The sequence below is a fragment of the Pogoniulus pusillus genome, chromosome 30 (genome assembly GCF_015220805.1).
Source record: "Pogoniulus pusillus isolate bPogPus1 chromosome 30, bPogPus1.pri, whole genome shotgun sequence".
NCBI classification, from domain to species: domain Eukaryota; kingdom Metazoa; phylum Chordata; class Aves; order Piciformes; family Lybiidae; genus Pogoniulus; species Pogoniulus pusillus.
In genome coordinates, this window is record NC_087293.1 from 10,092,583 (window position 1) to 10,109,210 (window position 16,628).

At 47.5% G+C, this 16,628-nt stretch overlaps 1 protein-coding gene across 2 annotated transcripts in view; it reads left to right on the forward strand.

Moving 5' to 3' along the window:
• The first annotated feature begins 6,399 nt into the window (after positions 1-6,399).
• Positions 6,400-16,628, forward strand: part of SETD1B (SET domain containing 1B, histone lysine methyltransferase) — a 54,071-nt gene continuing 43,842 nt past the window's right edge. For both annotated transcript variants that reach the window (XR_010307896.1, XM_064168766.1), the window contains exons 1-6: positions 6,400-6,735; positions 7,073-7,227; positions 7,652-7,750; positions 8,212-8,482; positions 11,656-11,768; positions 14,402-15,577. Coding sequence is in view for 1 of the 2 variants with exons in the window: in XM_064168766.1 (XP_064024836.1) it covers positions 6,663-6,735; positions 7,073-7,227; positions 7,652-7,750; positions 8,212-8,482; positions 11,656-11,768; positions 14,402-15,577 (1,887 nt within the window). In the remaining variant the exon portion in view is untranslated. The remainder of the gene's footprint in view (positions 6,736-7,072; positions 7,228-7,651; positions 7,751-8,211; positions 8,483-11,655; positions 11,769-14,401; positions 15,578-16,628) is intronic.

Genomic DNA, 16,628 nt, shown 5'->3' on the forward strand with positions numbered 1-16,628 from the left:
TTGGCATGGGTATGATCACCGCTGATCGCTCTGTTCCTTTCTGCCCTGACCAAAACGGTGCAAAACTGGAGTGTTCTCAGGGAACCGCAACAGGAATGATTAAGGAATTAGTGACGATGGACCCGCGGGGGAGCTCTGCTAGTCTGCAGGAGCGTTAAATGCTTGGCTGATCAGCCTGTGCACAGCTACTCAGGGACGGAAATCTCGTAATGGAGAGCTCCTCCATCAAAGCAGAGCCAGAAACAGCAACATCCAGAATCTGAAAGCAGAAACTACACAAGTTTAAAAAGGTATTTTGATTTCTAGTCTGTCAGGTAGATTTTGATGCAAACAACTGACAAACGCTTATTTTACTCTCTGTCACAGCCCATTTTAAATGACAGTCTAATGCTTGTCTAAGGCGCAGGTATGATCTCATTTTTTTCCATGGAGAAAAAGCAACAAATGCACAAAAACTGAGGACCTGCATAATGCAGGAAGTCCAAACAGATGAACCTAGAGCTCCTTTGTCCTTTATAATCTATTAATCTAGTTCCCTTGCACAAGCAGTAGATTGTGACACAAAAACCTTCAAGATAAAGGATTCTGTGTACAAGACAGTCTAACACAAAACGTTGCAAACAGTCACAATCATTGTTTGGCAGAACAGCTGCATATTTTCTGTTTCACTGTGCTACTCAATCTAATTTGCTCTTGTTGCACACTTTGCCAAAGAAATTAAATCACTTATTGATAACAGGCTGTGAAATAATTAGCATTAAGAGTTTTCCTCTCAACAATGCAGGGGAGGGACACTGTGGGCAAGAACAAACTCCTTTGCTTCACGAATGTGTATAGAGTCACCACAAGCTGTTCAAAGGAGGGGGAAAAAAAGAAAGAAAAGTTGGTTTGTCTGGGTTTTTTTCCTCCCCCTTTCGCCTGAAAGATCTCTTTCTCTACAGTCTCATGCAGCAAACCAGGGTCAGTCTAACTCAAGTATGAAAGTCTAGTTTGACCTTTCTGGGATTTAAACACACTGTACTAGAACATTTAGCTTTTCAGATATGAGGTTCAGCCATGAAACCACCCACTCTGGAGAGCACAACCGGTCTCAACTGCCTTGCTGACTTTTAAACTACAATGAGCATTACAGTAATTTAGAAACTCTTAAAGACAGAAAGAAACGTTCAGCTCAGACTTACAAAAACAATTTCCAGAAGTGCTGAGGGACCCCCCCAATTCACAGGGTCCGCATGGCGGGCTCGCTGTACAACGCTTACTGCCCCAGCAGTTTCTGGCCCTGGTTTGCACGTACGCAGTGCCAGGCACACGCGTTAGGACCTCTCCCAGCTGGAGCAGTTCATGGATTCTACCATCGGGAACGGCTGTCCCGAACAATGATTAATTGCAGACAAAGATCATAGTCCTGGAAAAATGCGCAGAGAGGTGCAAGTACAGACAAAGCTGCCTAAGCTCTCACAGTATTATGGTCTGCCTGAATCGTTTCAAAGCCTGTGATAGGCAAAGCTAGTATGCTTCAGAGTTAAGCAGACCAATGCTAAACTTTAAATACAAATATTACTAATATCCAAGTATCTATTGAATAATAAATTTCAAACCCCAGGGAAGTTAACAGCCTTTTTAAAAAATCACTTCACGTGCTGACTTAACTCATTATGATGCAAGCTGCAGAAACGTTTTCATAAGAGTTCAACAAACCACTGCAAAAACAAGAACAGACCTACACCGTACTTTGATCTCCACGTCGCCTGCTTCGGCCATTTCCAGGAAGCTAAAATGCTTTTCACCTCTATTGAGAAACAGCAGAGGAGCGTTTTAATGGTGTTTAGCTAAGAATAACGTCACCATTTCTTCCAAGTTTACTAGCAGATTATTGTTTGAAGCCATTGTAAACCAGGAAGGCTGTTCAGTACTGGCAGGAGCAAGGGCCAGGCGTTTCAAGGCGGTCTGGCTGGACAAGGCGTCTCACAGGGACCGAGGTTCTGCCATGGCTCCAAGTGCCGCAGCCCTGAGAGCAAGGCACATAGCGCAGAGGAAGCGTTTTAGAGACCGCCTGCCACTGCGGAGTATTTTTTTCCCCTTTCTCCTCCATGGAAACGTGTTATGTTTTGTGCGGACGGTTTTCGCTTGTTCTCGACAGAGCCTGACCCGGTGAGGACCGAGGCGGATATGGAGAGATGAGCGTAAGCCCTCGCGCGTCGTTGCGAAAGGCGCAGGCTGCGGTGCCTCCTTCGCGGCAGCACCCTGCTCCCTCGCAGGAAAACACCCCTGAGTCTCGGCACATACCACAGCACAGGTTTTACGAACCCTCGGAGCGGCTGGTCCTGAGCCGCAGGAACTGGCGGGCAGGGCGCACCCAGCCCGGCACATGCCGCTCCCGCAGCCAGCCTCTGCCAAGCAGCCACTTACCTTCTCCCTCCCACAGGGTCCGCAGGACGGTCCTGCTCTAGCCTTAATCAGGGAGGCCACCTCTCTACCAAGTGTTTGCTTTTCCTCCCTGACCTGCCCTCTGAAGTGGTTGCTCAAGACAGGCTTTACTAGCTCACCTAATTTGGGTCTGCAATGGAGCAGAAGGTGCAACTCCCCGCAGAGCACAGCTCCGAAATAACCCCCACGCCTCCACCCAATGCGAGATGCAGCAAAAAAACTGCTGGGGTGGGGAGGAAGACAATAAAAGAAAAAATATCTTTAAAAAAAATAAAAAAGAGATAGGCAGGCACATGTAACACCTCGGACGGCCATGGAGGCTCGCACTGCAACACGGCAACCGGCTCCGCGCCAGCCCAGCCCCACCTGCGGGCCCGGCGAGCTGGGCGCTGCAGGCCAGGCCGGGCCATCCCATTCCACCCGAGCTGCAGGCGGGAGGAGGCAGAACAGCAGCTGCCCCGACGGAGCGCCTGGGCGATGGCGGAGGGGGGAAAGCCCAGGAGGGGCAGGAGAAGAAAAACAACAAAGAGCCATGTGACGAGCGGCGGGGAGCGGCGGTCGCGCTCCCCCCGGCGCGTTGGCGGGGAGCCTGGCGACACCGCCCTGTTCCTCCTTGCAGCTCATTTGCCTGGCTTTCCCCCTTCATCCCCCACCACTGCCTTTTTTTTTTTTTTGGGGGGGGGGGGGGGAAGGCTGTTGTTTGTTCCTCTTTTTTCCTTCTGCATTAGGCTACTTTCATCTTTGGGCATTTATGAAAGCAAGCCAGGGAGAGCTGCGGCGGGGGGAAGGGAGGCAAGAGAGGGGCGGGCGGCGTTATTTATAGGCACCCAGGGCTTCGCCTGCATTATGCGAGCTGCCTTTGTCCTCTTCGCCCGGCCTCCAACACCCCCCCTCCCCCCAACACCTCCCCCCCCCGTCCCCGTCCCCTAGCCGGGCTGGAGCGTCGCCAACCCCGCCGCCCGCAACGCTCCCTCCCGCTACTGCAGGGCGCTCCCCGGCGCGGCCATCTTGTGCGAGGCAGCTACGGGGAGAAAAATGCACCAGGCACTCTGCTCCCTCGGCTTCGCCTTCCACAATCCCTCAACAAAGCGGTGGGGGAAGGGGGGCGGGTAAAGGGGAGAGAGGGAAAAAGTATATACACAAAAAAGGGCCGTTTCCCTCCAGTGATCGGGATGCGGAGCGCCGCCAGGCAGTAGGGGAGAGCCCGATTCGCCCCAGCCCTGAGGAGAACGCGGCGCTGAAGAAGCCATGATGGCGGCTACCCTCACACAACATGGAGCACGACCGGGAGTGCCATACCCGCTGCCAGCCATCTCTCCCGGCGCCCGGGACACAGTGCTTCCGCAGGCTTTCACATAATAAAACCACCAGACTACGTCGGGGAGGCCATTTTCATGGGCAGGGTGGCTGCACTAAAGCACAACTGCTGTGAATATCAACTGCGTCACGGCTCTCCAACTGTAAAACTCAGGCTGCAAAGTGTCCCTCACATGGAAAGAAACTCCCTCGTTTTGGATTTACTTCCAGACCTCCTTTTGCCCCTCTCTCTCCAAGTCACTGCCTCTCGGTATGAAGGATTTTACAGCGCTTTTTAGCGAGACATCCGCCATTAAGACTCAGCCGTCCTGAAAAAGACCCTGCCCCCATTTTGTTGCTTTTGGGGTTTTCTTTTTGGTCAAGCTTCTGTAATTAGACGGATAAAACATGTAAGGGATCCCTACCACCACAACCACCGCCTTTTCGCCTTTATAAAAAACACGAACCTGAGTAACATCTCACTGTTCTCAGGCAGGGTTCTTTTTTTGGGGTGCCTTCAATTTAAGAGCCACGCAACGCCTGCAGTGGATTCACGGCGTCTATCCGCAAAAAAAAAAGTGCACCAGGGCTGTGAACGACGAAAGGGCTTTGTGCAGAAAAAAAAGAGAAATCCCTCCCTGAAAATAGACCTTTCAGAGACGCTTAGATGTATCTGAGGAGATCGCCACGGCTCACACAAGACGACCATTAGGATCTTTCCGCCCAGGACAATAACGTTAGCCGCACAGGCCTGGTCTATGTGTTTCTCTGCAAGGGCAAAAGGGTTTACTTACCCGCGCACCATAGTTGAATGCAGCTCTGAAGGTGAAGTTGTTAACGCTTTTTAAAAATAATGGCTATAAATATATATATATTATCTGTGTCACCACTTCTCTCGTAAGTTTGCAAGTCAAAGCAGATCTTGTTAAGATAGTTAAGGATCTTTGCATAGCAGTGGTCTAGCGTAAAAAAAAAAGGAAAAAAATAGAGAAGTTGTCCAGCTATGTTGACTGACCGTATGCAGCGAGGACTCCTACTCGAGGCTTAAATCTACCTTCCTGTGGCAGATTTACTCTGTACATAAAAAGGACGTTCAGTGTTTTTCCACAGAGCACGCAGACACCCAAAAAAAAAAAAAAAAAAATTCCCCCAATTAGTTTGAAGGTTGCACATGTTGGTGTTAAAACACCTGGTTAACATTTACCGGTTGTAAGTAACTTCTCAGCATCTCTTAGCTTAGCATCTTGGCAAAATATCTACGTATTTTGCTTTATACATGAAATACTTCATAAAAGCATCAATTGGTTTAGATAAACAGACAAAGAAACCGGTAAGACATGCAAATGAAGGTTTAGCAGTAAGGACCACTTCAGTAACATTAACATGAAAACTACACTTAGCAAGGACAGAATGGATTGGGTACTTACAAAGTAAGAGGAATGAAAAGAAAGAAGCTTATCATGGCAAAATAGTTTTGTTTTTGTTCCAGAATTCACTATTTCTACACCTGCACTTAAAACATTACCTTGTTAATCACCAAAAGAGCTAACAAAAATGGCCAGGAATCAGGTGTTTGCTATAGGAATTACTCTCTAAAATTTATTGAGCCATTAGCTTAAAAACCCCCAAAACAACGAAAAAATTAAAAAGAATGTATTTACTTTCTTTTGTTGGCATTCGAAATTGCTAACTGCTGACATAGGGTGTGCCATGACCTAGTTACACAAGACAAAGATGGATCCCGAATCATAAGGGAAAAAAAAAATCCGTCTTTTTTTTTTTTTTAAGTTTGGGATGGCTTTTTTGTTTTAAATCTTCCTTCTTCAGTGAGTCCTCTACCATGGTGCCAGACATTAAACACCACCCCGAGCGCTCCCCCGCAAGTGGACGGTGTGGATTCATATGGCAGATCCCCCGTTTTGGAACAAAGGAAAAGCCCAGTTGGCCATTTCGCTCCATTGCAGAAAAATGGCTGCCTGGTCTCTCGGCCTCTCCTTTGCTGTCTGCTGAAGGATGTTTTTACACCGCCGTCTAATAACTCAAGCCCCATGGAAGCTGCTCGCCCATTGGCTGCGGCCGCCCCGCTGCCTTTAACCAGCCAATTGCCCGCTCGCGGCCGAGCCGCCGCCGCCGCCACCGTCGCGGCCCCACCGATCGGCTGCGGCCCCGCCATGCTCCCGCCGCGCTCCGCCCGACTCCGCGCCCCGGCGAGCGGCGGCGGGACCGCGCCGACCGGCCTTTAATACCTAAAACAAAATGGAAGCTTCCCGCTGATTGGCTACCGCCGGCCCCGGGCCTTTAATAAGCAAAACTGCTCCCCCCCACACCCATCAACTCCTGCCGTGCGTCGCCGGACGACGGCACCCCCATCCCCCCCACCCTGCCGCCGCTGCTACTCCCCCCCTCTATCTGCAGCAGGGCGGTTGGCTCCGCGCTCCGCCCGGTCCGGTTCTCACTGAAGTCTTCCCCTAAAAGAAAAAAAGCCCAAACAAAAAAATCCACCCAACTTGTCCCACCTATAGGTCCATCTTGTTTAGAAACAGTTTGCGCTAAGGTAAATGCAGCGGGCAGATTCCACTCGCCCCCCCGCATGCCGTTAAGCCCGGGGCGGGGAGGGAAAAAAAAAAATCAACCCAGGCCGGCGGCAGCCCATGCGGCGGCGCTCGGCGGCAGCGGGGCGGCGGCGGGCGGCCGCGGGCCGGGGGCTGCGCGGCACGGCCGCCGTGAATGTGCAGGCGGCGGAGGGCGGTTAGGCGTTCGCGGCGCTCGCAGCGGTGTATTGTGGGAGGCCGCCGCCGCCAGCAGCGAGCACACACAATATGTGGTGGCTCGCGAAAACGGGAGGCAGGAGCCTGGCGGCCAGCCCGCGCCGGTAACCGGTCCCATGTGAGACGAGAGCTCGCCTTTCGCCGCCCGGAGACGATCGGCCGCCGAGCGCGATGTCTTTCCGAGAGATCAAGGCGGGGGAAAAAGCCAAGCACCCTGAAGATCATGGCAAAAAGCAGAGTTCAAGTGAGATTGGGTCTTTTTTTTTCCTTCTCTTTCCCCCTTCTCTCCTCCTTCTCCCTCTCTGCCTCTTGTCTGGCTGGGGTGGAGGGGGGGACCTGACTGGCAATTCCCCCATTTTAGGGCTCTCTTCGCGGTGAATTTCCTCCCTGCCTGGGTGTGTAGAGCGGGCGGCTGGTTTAAAAAAAACAAAACCCAGAAAAACAAAACCAGCGAAGAGCTCTTTGTTGAATATTTTGTTTCTTTTTCTTTTTTTTAACTTTATGGTTTTACGTGTGTGTGTGTGCTTTTTTCCTTCTTTTCCCCTTCCCCCTTTCCACCCCCCCCCCCCCCCTCCGTCCAGGTTGGATCAACGGAATGGAGAACAGCACACAAGCCAGCACTTCTGTCGAGAAAAAGAATCACCATTGGAGAAGTTACAAGTTGATTATTGACCCGGCTCTGAAAAAAGGACAGCACAAACTCTACCGTTACGATGGGCAACATTTCAGCATGCCTGTGAGTGGGGGGGGTCGTGAGTTTCCCCCATTGTGTTGTGCTTTCCCCCTTCTGCCTGTCTTAACCGGCGTTTTGGGGGCTAGGGGGGTCCCTCCGGGTCGTGGTAATCCCCGCTGTAGCAGATGTGTGTGGGAGGGGGTTTGGGGGGGGGACACACGCAGCTACCAAAGTTACTGCCACCTGACACTGTGTTCAACTGTCAGGAGCCCCAGTCGTCCGAACCTGCGGCTTTCTTTCTGTGTTCCCAATCTGTGTGCATTTCCCAGCAGTATTGCAATTTGACACGTGTGTGTATGTGTGTGTGTGCGCTTCCCCCTTCCCCTGAGATACCCTGTGCTTCCTTGGGGTTTATTTTTTTTTTCATTTGTGTCTTAAATTTCAAGCCCCGTTACTGATGGTTTTGTACATTCTCTCCTCCCCCCAGAACTCGGGAATCGCTCCTGTGGATTGTGTCAGGGATCCCAGAATAGGGCGAATATGGACCAAAACTAAGGAGTTGGAGCTGTCTGTCCCCAAATTCAAGGTACTGTCCCAGCTTTTGGGTTTAGCTCTGTGTTGTTGTTTATCTGGGAGTGAAGCTTCGGTTGCACCTAGTTTAATGGACTGTTCAAATGACAGTCACATTTCTGCTAACATTATTATTTAGCAAACTGTTTGACAATAATCTTCTATAATGATAACGGGAAATCAATGTGTCTGTCTAACGAGATCACTTGAAGGTTTCAGAGTTAAGTCTTAGGAGCTTCTGGGGTTGGGGGAGTGATGGAGGGGGGCTCTCTGCTGACAGAACTGCTCAAAATACCTATTAGTATCCCCAAAAGGAGCTGGTCTCAATGAATGGAGCATCAGGGAACCCTTGGAGGCAGTTCTCTTTCCTCAAAGTTTGCAGGATGTTTTAACCCCTTCCCTCCCATGCCGTACTTATGCCCTCCCCAGTGATTGTTAACGATGATGAGTATTTTTATTGCTTGTGCCCATTTCCAGATTGATGAATTTTATGTGGGGCCAGTACCTCCCAAGCAGGTCACCTTTGCCAAGCTGAACGACAACATCCGTGAAAACTTTCTGACTGACATGTGCAAGAAATACGGTGAAGTGGAAGAGGTGGAGATCCTCTACAACCCTAAGAACAAGAAGCACCTGGGCATTGCCAAAGTAGTCTTTGCCACTGTCAAGGGTGCCCGGGAGGCTGTCCAGCACCTTCACAACACCTCTGTCATGGGCAACATCATCCACGTGGAGCTGGATACGAAAGGTGAGGGGGCACATTTTGGCTGCATGCGTTTATGGTTGGCAGTACCCCTGCCTGTCCCTCTCCAAAAACGAGAGGCTGTTGCAGCCTGCGAGGGCCGTGGTGATTAAAAATACGAAGGGAGTACTCCTGTCCCCATGAGCGGGTCTGGTTTCTGGGGCCTTTGCAAGTCACGTGGAGACAAATGTGTTGTCTGTTGCTAGGAGACAGCCCTGTAATTTGCAAAATGCTGCCATCCTGCCCATCCCTTGCTCTCAGAGGCCTCCGGTGCCCCCCATCTTCCCATTCCAGGCTTGTCCCACTCAGCCACCTCCCACGACTGCCGGACCCTGCGGCATCTGGCGTTTGCAAACTTGCGATTTTGGGGCAAACCTTGGGGTGGTTCTTGGGACCCAAATATCTGGATTGTGATCGCGACAGTGGGGCTGAGTGCTGTCGTCTGCGTGCCTGGCATTTCATTGATACTTAGTAGCAAACTGGCGGCTGGCAGTAAAAGAGTGCACACGCAGCACTTGTCAGTGTGTGTGCGAGTGTAAGTGTGAGACTGTTTCTTAAAGTGACAGCAGCTCCCAGTCGTGGAGGGAACCAACTCTCAGACACGGCCCTCAGCCGTGGGGAGATCAATTAAAGTTTTTGAAAGTGTGAAATCGTTGTGTTTTACCCCATTCACCCTTTTCTTTTTCCTCTAAGCATGGTAGCAAAGGGCTTTGCTAAAACGTGCCTGAATTTTGGAAAATGTCTAAAGCTAAGGAGGTACAGATCGATTCTTGCTTGTACTTCTTCACTGCAAGCATAGCATTTCCAGCTTAAAACTTGCTGCACTCTTTCTTGGGAAGAGGGTATGGTTAACACCATATTCTTAGAAACATTGATATTTTTGTTCTGTTATAAAAGATTTCAATAATTTAGTGCATGACCTATACAGCAGCTGGTATGGCACACTATAAGAGGGCATAGTAGGAAGTTTATTGACATTACTGCTCACTGGTAGAAGAAAAATAGCAGTAGTAGTACTATATTTTCTATTTCAGCTAAACTTGACCTCACATGTGTACTTTGAAATTCTAGTATCACTAATTTTTACAGGCAGGCTCCTTCTCCTCTTTACTTTGATACACAGAGGTAAAAATTACATTTGAGAACAAATGAACCATTTGTAGAGTTGATAATGTAAGCAAAACCAGGCTTGTAAGTGGTGGATGTCTTAATGAAAGGCATTTTAATCAGACTGATTGTGCTACACTCCTACATGTTCTCCTCCATTTATAAACTGCACTGTGAGTCTTGAGCAGGCAGCTGTTCATGAAAGTTAGCAGAGCATTGGGGAGTGAGGGAGTTTTGTGCTTCTGTTTCTTGGGAGAAGGCATTGAAGTCTTAGTTTCAAATTGCTTTCTCGTCTTGTTTGACAGCTGTATGCTTGTAACGTGTTTTTCCCCCTCAGATGCATCTCGTTCATTCTAAAAGAGTCAGACTGTCAGTGTGCTATAATCTGTCAAATTCAAGTCAAAATGTTATTCCTAAAATAGCATTAGCAGGTTAGGACATTCTTAAAATACTTATGTATAGTTTTTCACTACTTCTTTCCAGTATTCAGCTTTTCAAAAGAATGAAAGGTTGATTAAAAACTTGGGGTTTATAGTCTAGTAAAATAAATAGTGGGGGCTAAATCTGTTCAGTCAGAGCACAGGCTTGTGACTCTGGAACTAATAAGTACAGCCACCTCATGTAAGACAGGCTACTTTTAATCAACTTCTCTGCCTTAGTTTATCCATCTACAGAGTGGACACACTTAATAATTCCCTGTCCTTGGAGAAATAGGTAGGAATTACTTTACATTCACAAACCTCTTTAGAAATGAAACAGTAACTTCTCTTGCATCTTACTGGAGATACAAGAAGAATGCTAAAACTTACTAACAGCTACCTTGTATTTATTTTAAAACAAGTGTTAAAGTAAGCCTAGCACTTCCATATCCACCTCACTGTAGTCTTCCACAAGAGTACTGCGGGGGGGTGTATGTGTATCAGTATTTCATGCACAATATTTCAAGCATCTCTTCAAGCTCTTGTGTTGAAGAGGTCTGTTTTGTCATGGCTTTAGTTGAGCTAAAACATTGTACATGTGAGGATGTGACTCCAGACTTTGAGAAATGAGATTTGCTAACTAAATAACCTCATCTGCAGCATTTATTCAACATAAATGAGTCTTTTCCAGTACACGGAATCATGCTAAAGGATGTTTTGCTGTCAAATCACGGAGTGATTTTCAGGGACTTTGGAGTTTGATCCTGTAGGATGGCCACATGAAATCAGTCCTGTTTTGGGGGAGATCTTGCCTGAATTATTGGTTTTCTAGGCTCAGATGCTGGGTCTGTCCATTTTCCTGTGTATTCTTTATCTTTCAGAGCATATTTCAAACAGTTTCAGGGTGTGATTCTGTTGCCTTTGAAGCTGCTGGCAGATTTATTACAGACAGCAAAATAAGTAGGATTGGGTTTTTATAGTAATAAAAAAAAACAATATTAAGAAACTGGGTATGTAGAATTTAGGAATTAAAAGGCTGAGGCTCAGTAACAATATATGGGGTATTTTACTTCTCTGACTCTTACTTTTCAAGGGATTCCACTGAGCAAACCATGAGCTCGATAGGAGGAAAGGGGGAGCAATTAGTTGGTGTCTTTTTGGAAAAGCAGTGTTAATGGTTTCATCCTCATCATTCCCATGTATAATGTTTGCATTAATCACAGCGAATTTGTACTAGCAAGGTGTGCTGGGAGGACTTTCTGAAGTGGCCTTGCATGTTGGCAGAGGCTTGTCCCTTGGGTGGGAGTTACACTTCTCAGATCTGCAAGCTATTTGCTTGGCACTTTGGAAGGGAGCAAAACTGCTGCTTTCCAGAAAGTGTGGTAAAGAGGAGAGCTGCCAAGTAGGCTGAGAAGGGGAAAAAGGATTTAGAAACCCCCTTGTCTTGGCTGAAGAAGGGAGTGTCTGGCTTCATTTGTCCAGCAGATAATTTAAAAATGATCCCTCTGAGCCTCAGAGGTGATACTTGCTCCTCTGCTGAATGACTGAAGCAGTCTGGGAGCATAGCGGGGTTGGGAGGGTGTCAGGAATGTGTTCTTTGTACCCAGGTTGTGGTATTTCTGTTCAATGAACTCTTCATTGTGGTCTGTGCAGGTGAAACCCGCATGCGATTCTACGAGCTGCTCGTTAATGGTCTCTACACTCCTCAGACCCTTCCTGTAGGCACTGAACAGGACGTGTCGCCAACTGTCAGTGAAGCTCTCCAGGTAGGCTTGCTTGGCTGCTTTTGAAGAATAACTTTCTAGAAAATTCCAAACAAGTGCCCCATCAACGTTAGCCTTTTAACTTAATGTAGCTTCTTTTTCTGCTGCAGTTTCAGTGGATGTTACTAATTCACATTTAAATATAACTCGCTCATAATTGCCACAGCAAACACAGCTCTCTGTGAATGCAGTATGTGGGGCTAATCTGTATGCTGGTGTCTGCATAGTGTGGTAAGTGCTTTTTGTCTACTGGAATGAAAAATACCTATGGAACTGACAGCATGTGCCCTATTAACATTAGAAATTCCTGCAGTTAAGAGGTCTGGATCAGATCTGTCTATAAGATGAGATTATTCCCTTGAAGTCAGGGGGAATGATTTACAATGGTACATTTGGCCTAGTGTCTGCAATATGTAATCCTTAGCAGGTATGTTCTTCAGCCTTACTTAAAGACTAACAGGATGGAAGATGTCTGATACTGAGTAGTGGCATTAATTTTCCAGAATCTTAATTAGTCACTGGAATCAGTTGTTCATAAAAGAAGTGATGGAATTCCTGAGAACTTCCAGGGCTCCTTCAGTATTTGGGATGTGCTTCTCTAAATGGCTTTCCACAGTTACCTACTTCCCTGCCAACCCCACTGGGTTGAGAGGACAAGTGGGAAGTGAAGCCTGTTTGTGTGAAGCCTGCTTGGCTTGTCTAAATGTACTTTGGCTCCTGACTGTGGCTTAGGAACCCAATTTAAGGCATCAGATTTGAAAGAGATTTAGCAGAGTTGTTTTTTGTTTGTTTGTTCCCCCTTCTTTTTACTGCTCTGCACACTGGTGGCTTCTTCAAATGTTATAATTTAATTCTCTGATTGGATGTTTTCAGGTCAGGTAGGAGCTGTACACCAAGCATGAAAATCACATAGATCTGCTAAAATATCTTCTCCCACTAACCACCCCAGCAGCTACAAGGCAACACCCCAGTATCCTTTTAGCCAAATCATAAGGAGGCTGATTCTTTCTTACTTCTCAGCAAGGTGTTTTTAAAGGTAGAAGGGCGGCAAGTAACAGTTTTTCTGAGAGTCCTGCTATGATCATGGTCTGGCTTTCCACTGCTGTTTGTTACATATCTCTAATAAAAATGAATAGATCTGTTCTTACTTTTTTTTTCCAGAGTTAACAGCAAAACAGTTGATGTTATACCCCAAAGTAGTTTCTACTGTAATTATCCCTGTGGTTCTTTCTCTAGGTATTGTGTTCATGTATTATATTGTTATTCTGAACTGATTTTATTCTGGTGGTAACTGGGAAAATACTGCTTTGCATCGTGTTCTTGCAACTAGAATTTGCCAACAAACTTAATTTTGTAGTTCAGTAACATACTCCTGACATGTGCTTTACCCCTTCACACAGTGCAGGAAAGACAGCTGCTAGCCACAGTGCTGGGCTCCAGGTATTCAAATCCTGCTGAAAAATAATCCACAAAGGTGTAGAGATGTGGATTTTAGCAGGAGCCATGTGGCTGGTTCTGGAGCCTTTCTGTAGATTTCAGAACAGTTGAGGAATTTTTTGTGATCTTCATGTAGTTAATTGTCCTCTAGAGAGTCACACCAAGAGGAAGTCCATGCTGTTGCGTGAGTGAGATATGTACAGCAGGCAGATGAGAGCTCAGCTTCAGTTTGATGGTTACAAGCAGGTTATTTTGAGTGGCTTTCTATCTACCTGTGCTTGCGAGAGGAACAGCCAGCCTGTAGTCTCATCAGTTTGCTGTCCTGGTGTGCTTTTGGGGAGTTGGAGCTTAGTCCTGCCTCTCTGCTACCAGGAAGATTCTCACTAAGCTCTTGCTTTGCATTATGGAAAATTGACTCTGGTGCTGATGATTAGCGTGACACTGTTATGACTCAGCAGAGTCTGAGTTGGAGCAGGGCTGCTCCTAGAAACCCCCTCAATGTGCCTGCAAAGTGAGTTGCTCTGTAGGCTTGTAAGTTTTGAGTTTCAGATGCTGCAATCAGAGTGTTCTAATGGAGCTTTTGTCTTTTGGATGGAGTTTAAAAGAGGTGTTTTTGGCAGCAGAGAGTTTTTTATACCTGTACCCTTCTCCCTTGTTACAGATAAATGCTGGGTAGAGAGGAGTGGTAAGTCAGCTCCCTCAGTTGGACCAACAGAGCCCTGCTACATAGATTTGGTTGCAGGCTGACACTTTGGTGATTTGTGTGTTTTGATTTGTTCACACAAAAAGATAAATTGCTAATTTCATATCTCAGAATTTGCTTACTTATCTCCTCTATTTGCAGTTTAGACAAGCCTTACATAGTTGATAGAAATCAAAACTCTTTTAGTTAAAAGTATTGCGTAAGTCTCCTGTTCACCTGATACTCTAGGCTATAGCTTATAAGCAGTACTGTTGTATCTGCTTTCTTCTTCCTCCTCTTTGCTTCCTCTTTGCTTGCCTTTCTCTTTTAAATCAAAGAGGACTGTTAGGAATGGATAATAGTTTGTATTTTCAGGGATGCTGTAACCTATTTTATTTTCACCATGGAAATCAGTGCAAACTGCAGGGTACTCAACCCCTCTGAAAACCAAATGAATCAGATAAATGCCTTTCTAAAAGTGTGTGTTTAGGTGCTTTCCTCTCTTTCGTTTTTGTAGTTGACGGATTCCCTGAAGCGCCTGAAAGACAGCAGCCTTTCTTCTGCGGGATCATCTGTTACCCCAAACAGCAGCACGCCCTTCTCCCATGACACAGCCTATTCCAGCTGTCGGCAGGACACCCCAAACTCCTACAGCCAATTTACCCCACAGTCCCAAGGAACACCTCACACCCCACGGTTAGGGACGCCGTTTTCCCAGGATTCTACCTATTCAAGTCGTCAGACAACGCCTGTGTACCATTTTGGGCAGGACAGTGGCTACAAAGCCAGGAGACACGACACCAAATTTACAGATGCCTACAACCGCCGTCCGGGACATCACTATGTGCATAACTCGGTGGGTGTTTTCCGAGGGACGGAGCATCAGTTCAGTACCTTCAAATCCCATCAGCAGGAGCCAGTTCAGTTCTCTCACACTCCTCCCCTGAGCCACTCTAGTTCTTCGAGCTATAAATCTGCCTTTTCTCCTTACCAAGCACCAGCTGTATTTCCCCAGTCTGATGAGCAACAGTTTCCCCAAACTTCTAGGGAAACAGAGTACAGGAGACCTGCACCACCTCCTGCTGAGATGGTTGTGGAAAGCAGTGCTGCTACTAACATTGATTTTGTTCCAGTGAAGGAGAAGCAGGAGGAGCCTCCGCCCTTGCCCGAGTCGAACTCTGCACCTGAGCCGAGCACAGCATCCTTCTCTCAGACTCCGGAGAGAAGTGAGACCCCTGGCACCCCCACTATGGAGTCAGAAACGCAGCATAACAGTTTAGACTCAAGGATTGAGATGCTCTTAAAAGAGCAGAGAACAAAGTTACCCTTTCTAAATGAACATGACTCAGATAATGAGATCCGAATGGAAGGTAGCCCCATTTCCTCCTCTTCTTCCCAGCTCTCTCCCATCCCAATGTACGGTTCGAACTCTCAGCCTGGTTTCAGAGGTCAGACACCTTCCTCGCGCCCTTCCAGCACAGGCTTGGAGGACATTAGCCCAACACCATTGCCTGACTCTGATGATGATGAGCCCATCCCTGGGACAGCTTCTTTGAGTCAGAATTCCCGGGCGACACTGGAAGCGAGCATGACTCCCATTGATCAGCTGAACAGGACATCCAAAGTTGAGACTTCAGAGGCTAAAGAAATGGTGCCTGGTAACCAGACTCCAACGTCAGAAAAAATGGACGAGGTGAGTGAGCTGGAACAGCGGGATGAAGTGCCATATGTATCTTCGGAGCTGGACAGAGCAAGGAGTTGCTCTTTAGTGTTGTTGGAGCATAGGGTTTCTGGTGTTTTTTTTCTTTTACTCAAGGCAGCTGGAAATGAGCTAGATGTAACACAAAGTGATGTTCTTAATCAGCTTCCCAGTCTCTAGCTTTCCTTTTTTTGTGAGAGCAACCTGTTACAATTTAGAGCTTCAGGAGAGCTCAAGGACTGCACAGGCCATGAAAGTTTGGCCAGTGTGTGAATGTCCCAAGTGTTGACAGACACTTGAGCCACTAGAGGAGTTAATTGAGCATTTGCCGCCATTGCTTTGGTCCCTGAGCTTGGGAGGGGTGGTGTTGTTGTGCACACACTTGCTTAATGGGGCTTTCATGTTGTGCCCTAGTATTGAATGTATACTTTGTTTGATAGCTCTCCAGCTATTTTTGCCATCTGGTTTGAACGGGAGACAGTTGCTGGGTTTTAATACTTGCTTTACTCTGTTGGAAGGGGGAGGTGGTTGGCTTGTGAGGGACGTGCACCACTGAGTCTTCCAATAATAGAGCAGAGCTTGCTACTTCTGCTGGGGCATTTGTGGCTGAACGGACAGCGAGAGCTTAACGGGGTGGAATGGTGCCAGCAGACAGAGAAATTACAGTGTATAGTGTGTCTGTTTTGGAGGTCTGTTGCAACAAATGTGAGTATCACTGCAGTGGACGTGTTGGTCCTATTCTGCTGTGTCAAGGAACAGTCAAAATCCAGACCTTTGTAAATGCCAGACACCTCGCCGTGTGTCTTAGAGTCACGCAGGCAAATGAAACTGCTGTGCCTGGTGTGCAAGAGCTCTGCGGTAAGGGGACTTCAACCTTCTGAGAGGGCTGCCCTTGCGTAAATGTCCTGCATGTGGTAGATCAATGTAATTTACTCATGGGAGTTTGCTGGGGTTAAACTGGCAGAATGGATTTCCCTTCTATGCTCTGCAGTTGGGAGGTTTTCACCCTAGAAGCAGCTGCATTTCAGGAGAGGAGGAGCTGTTC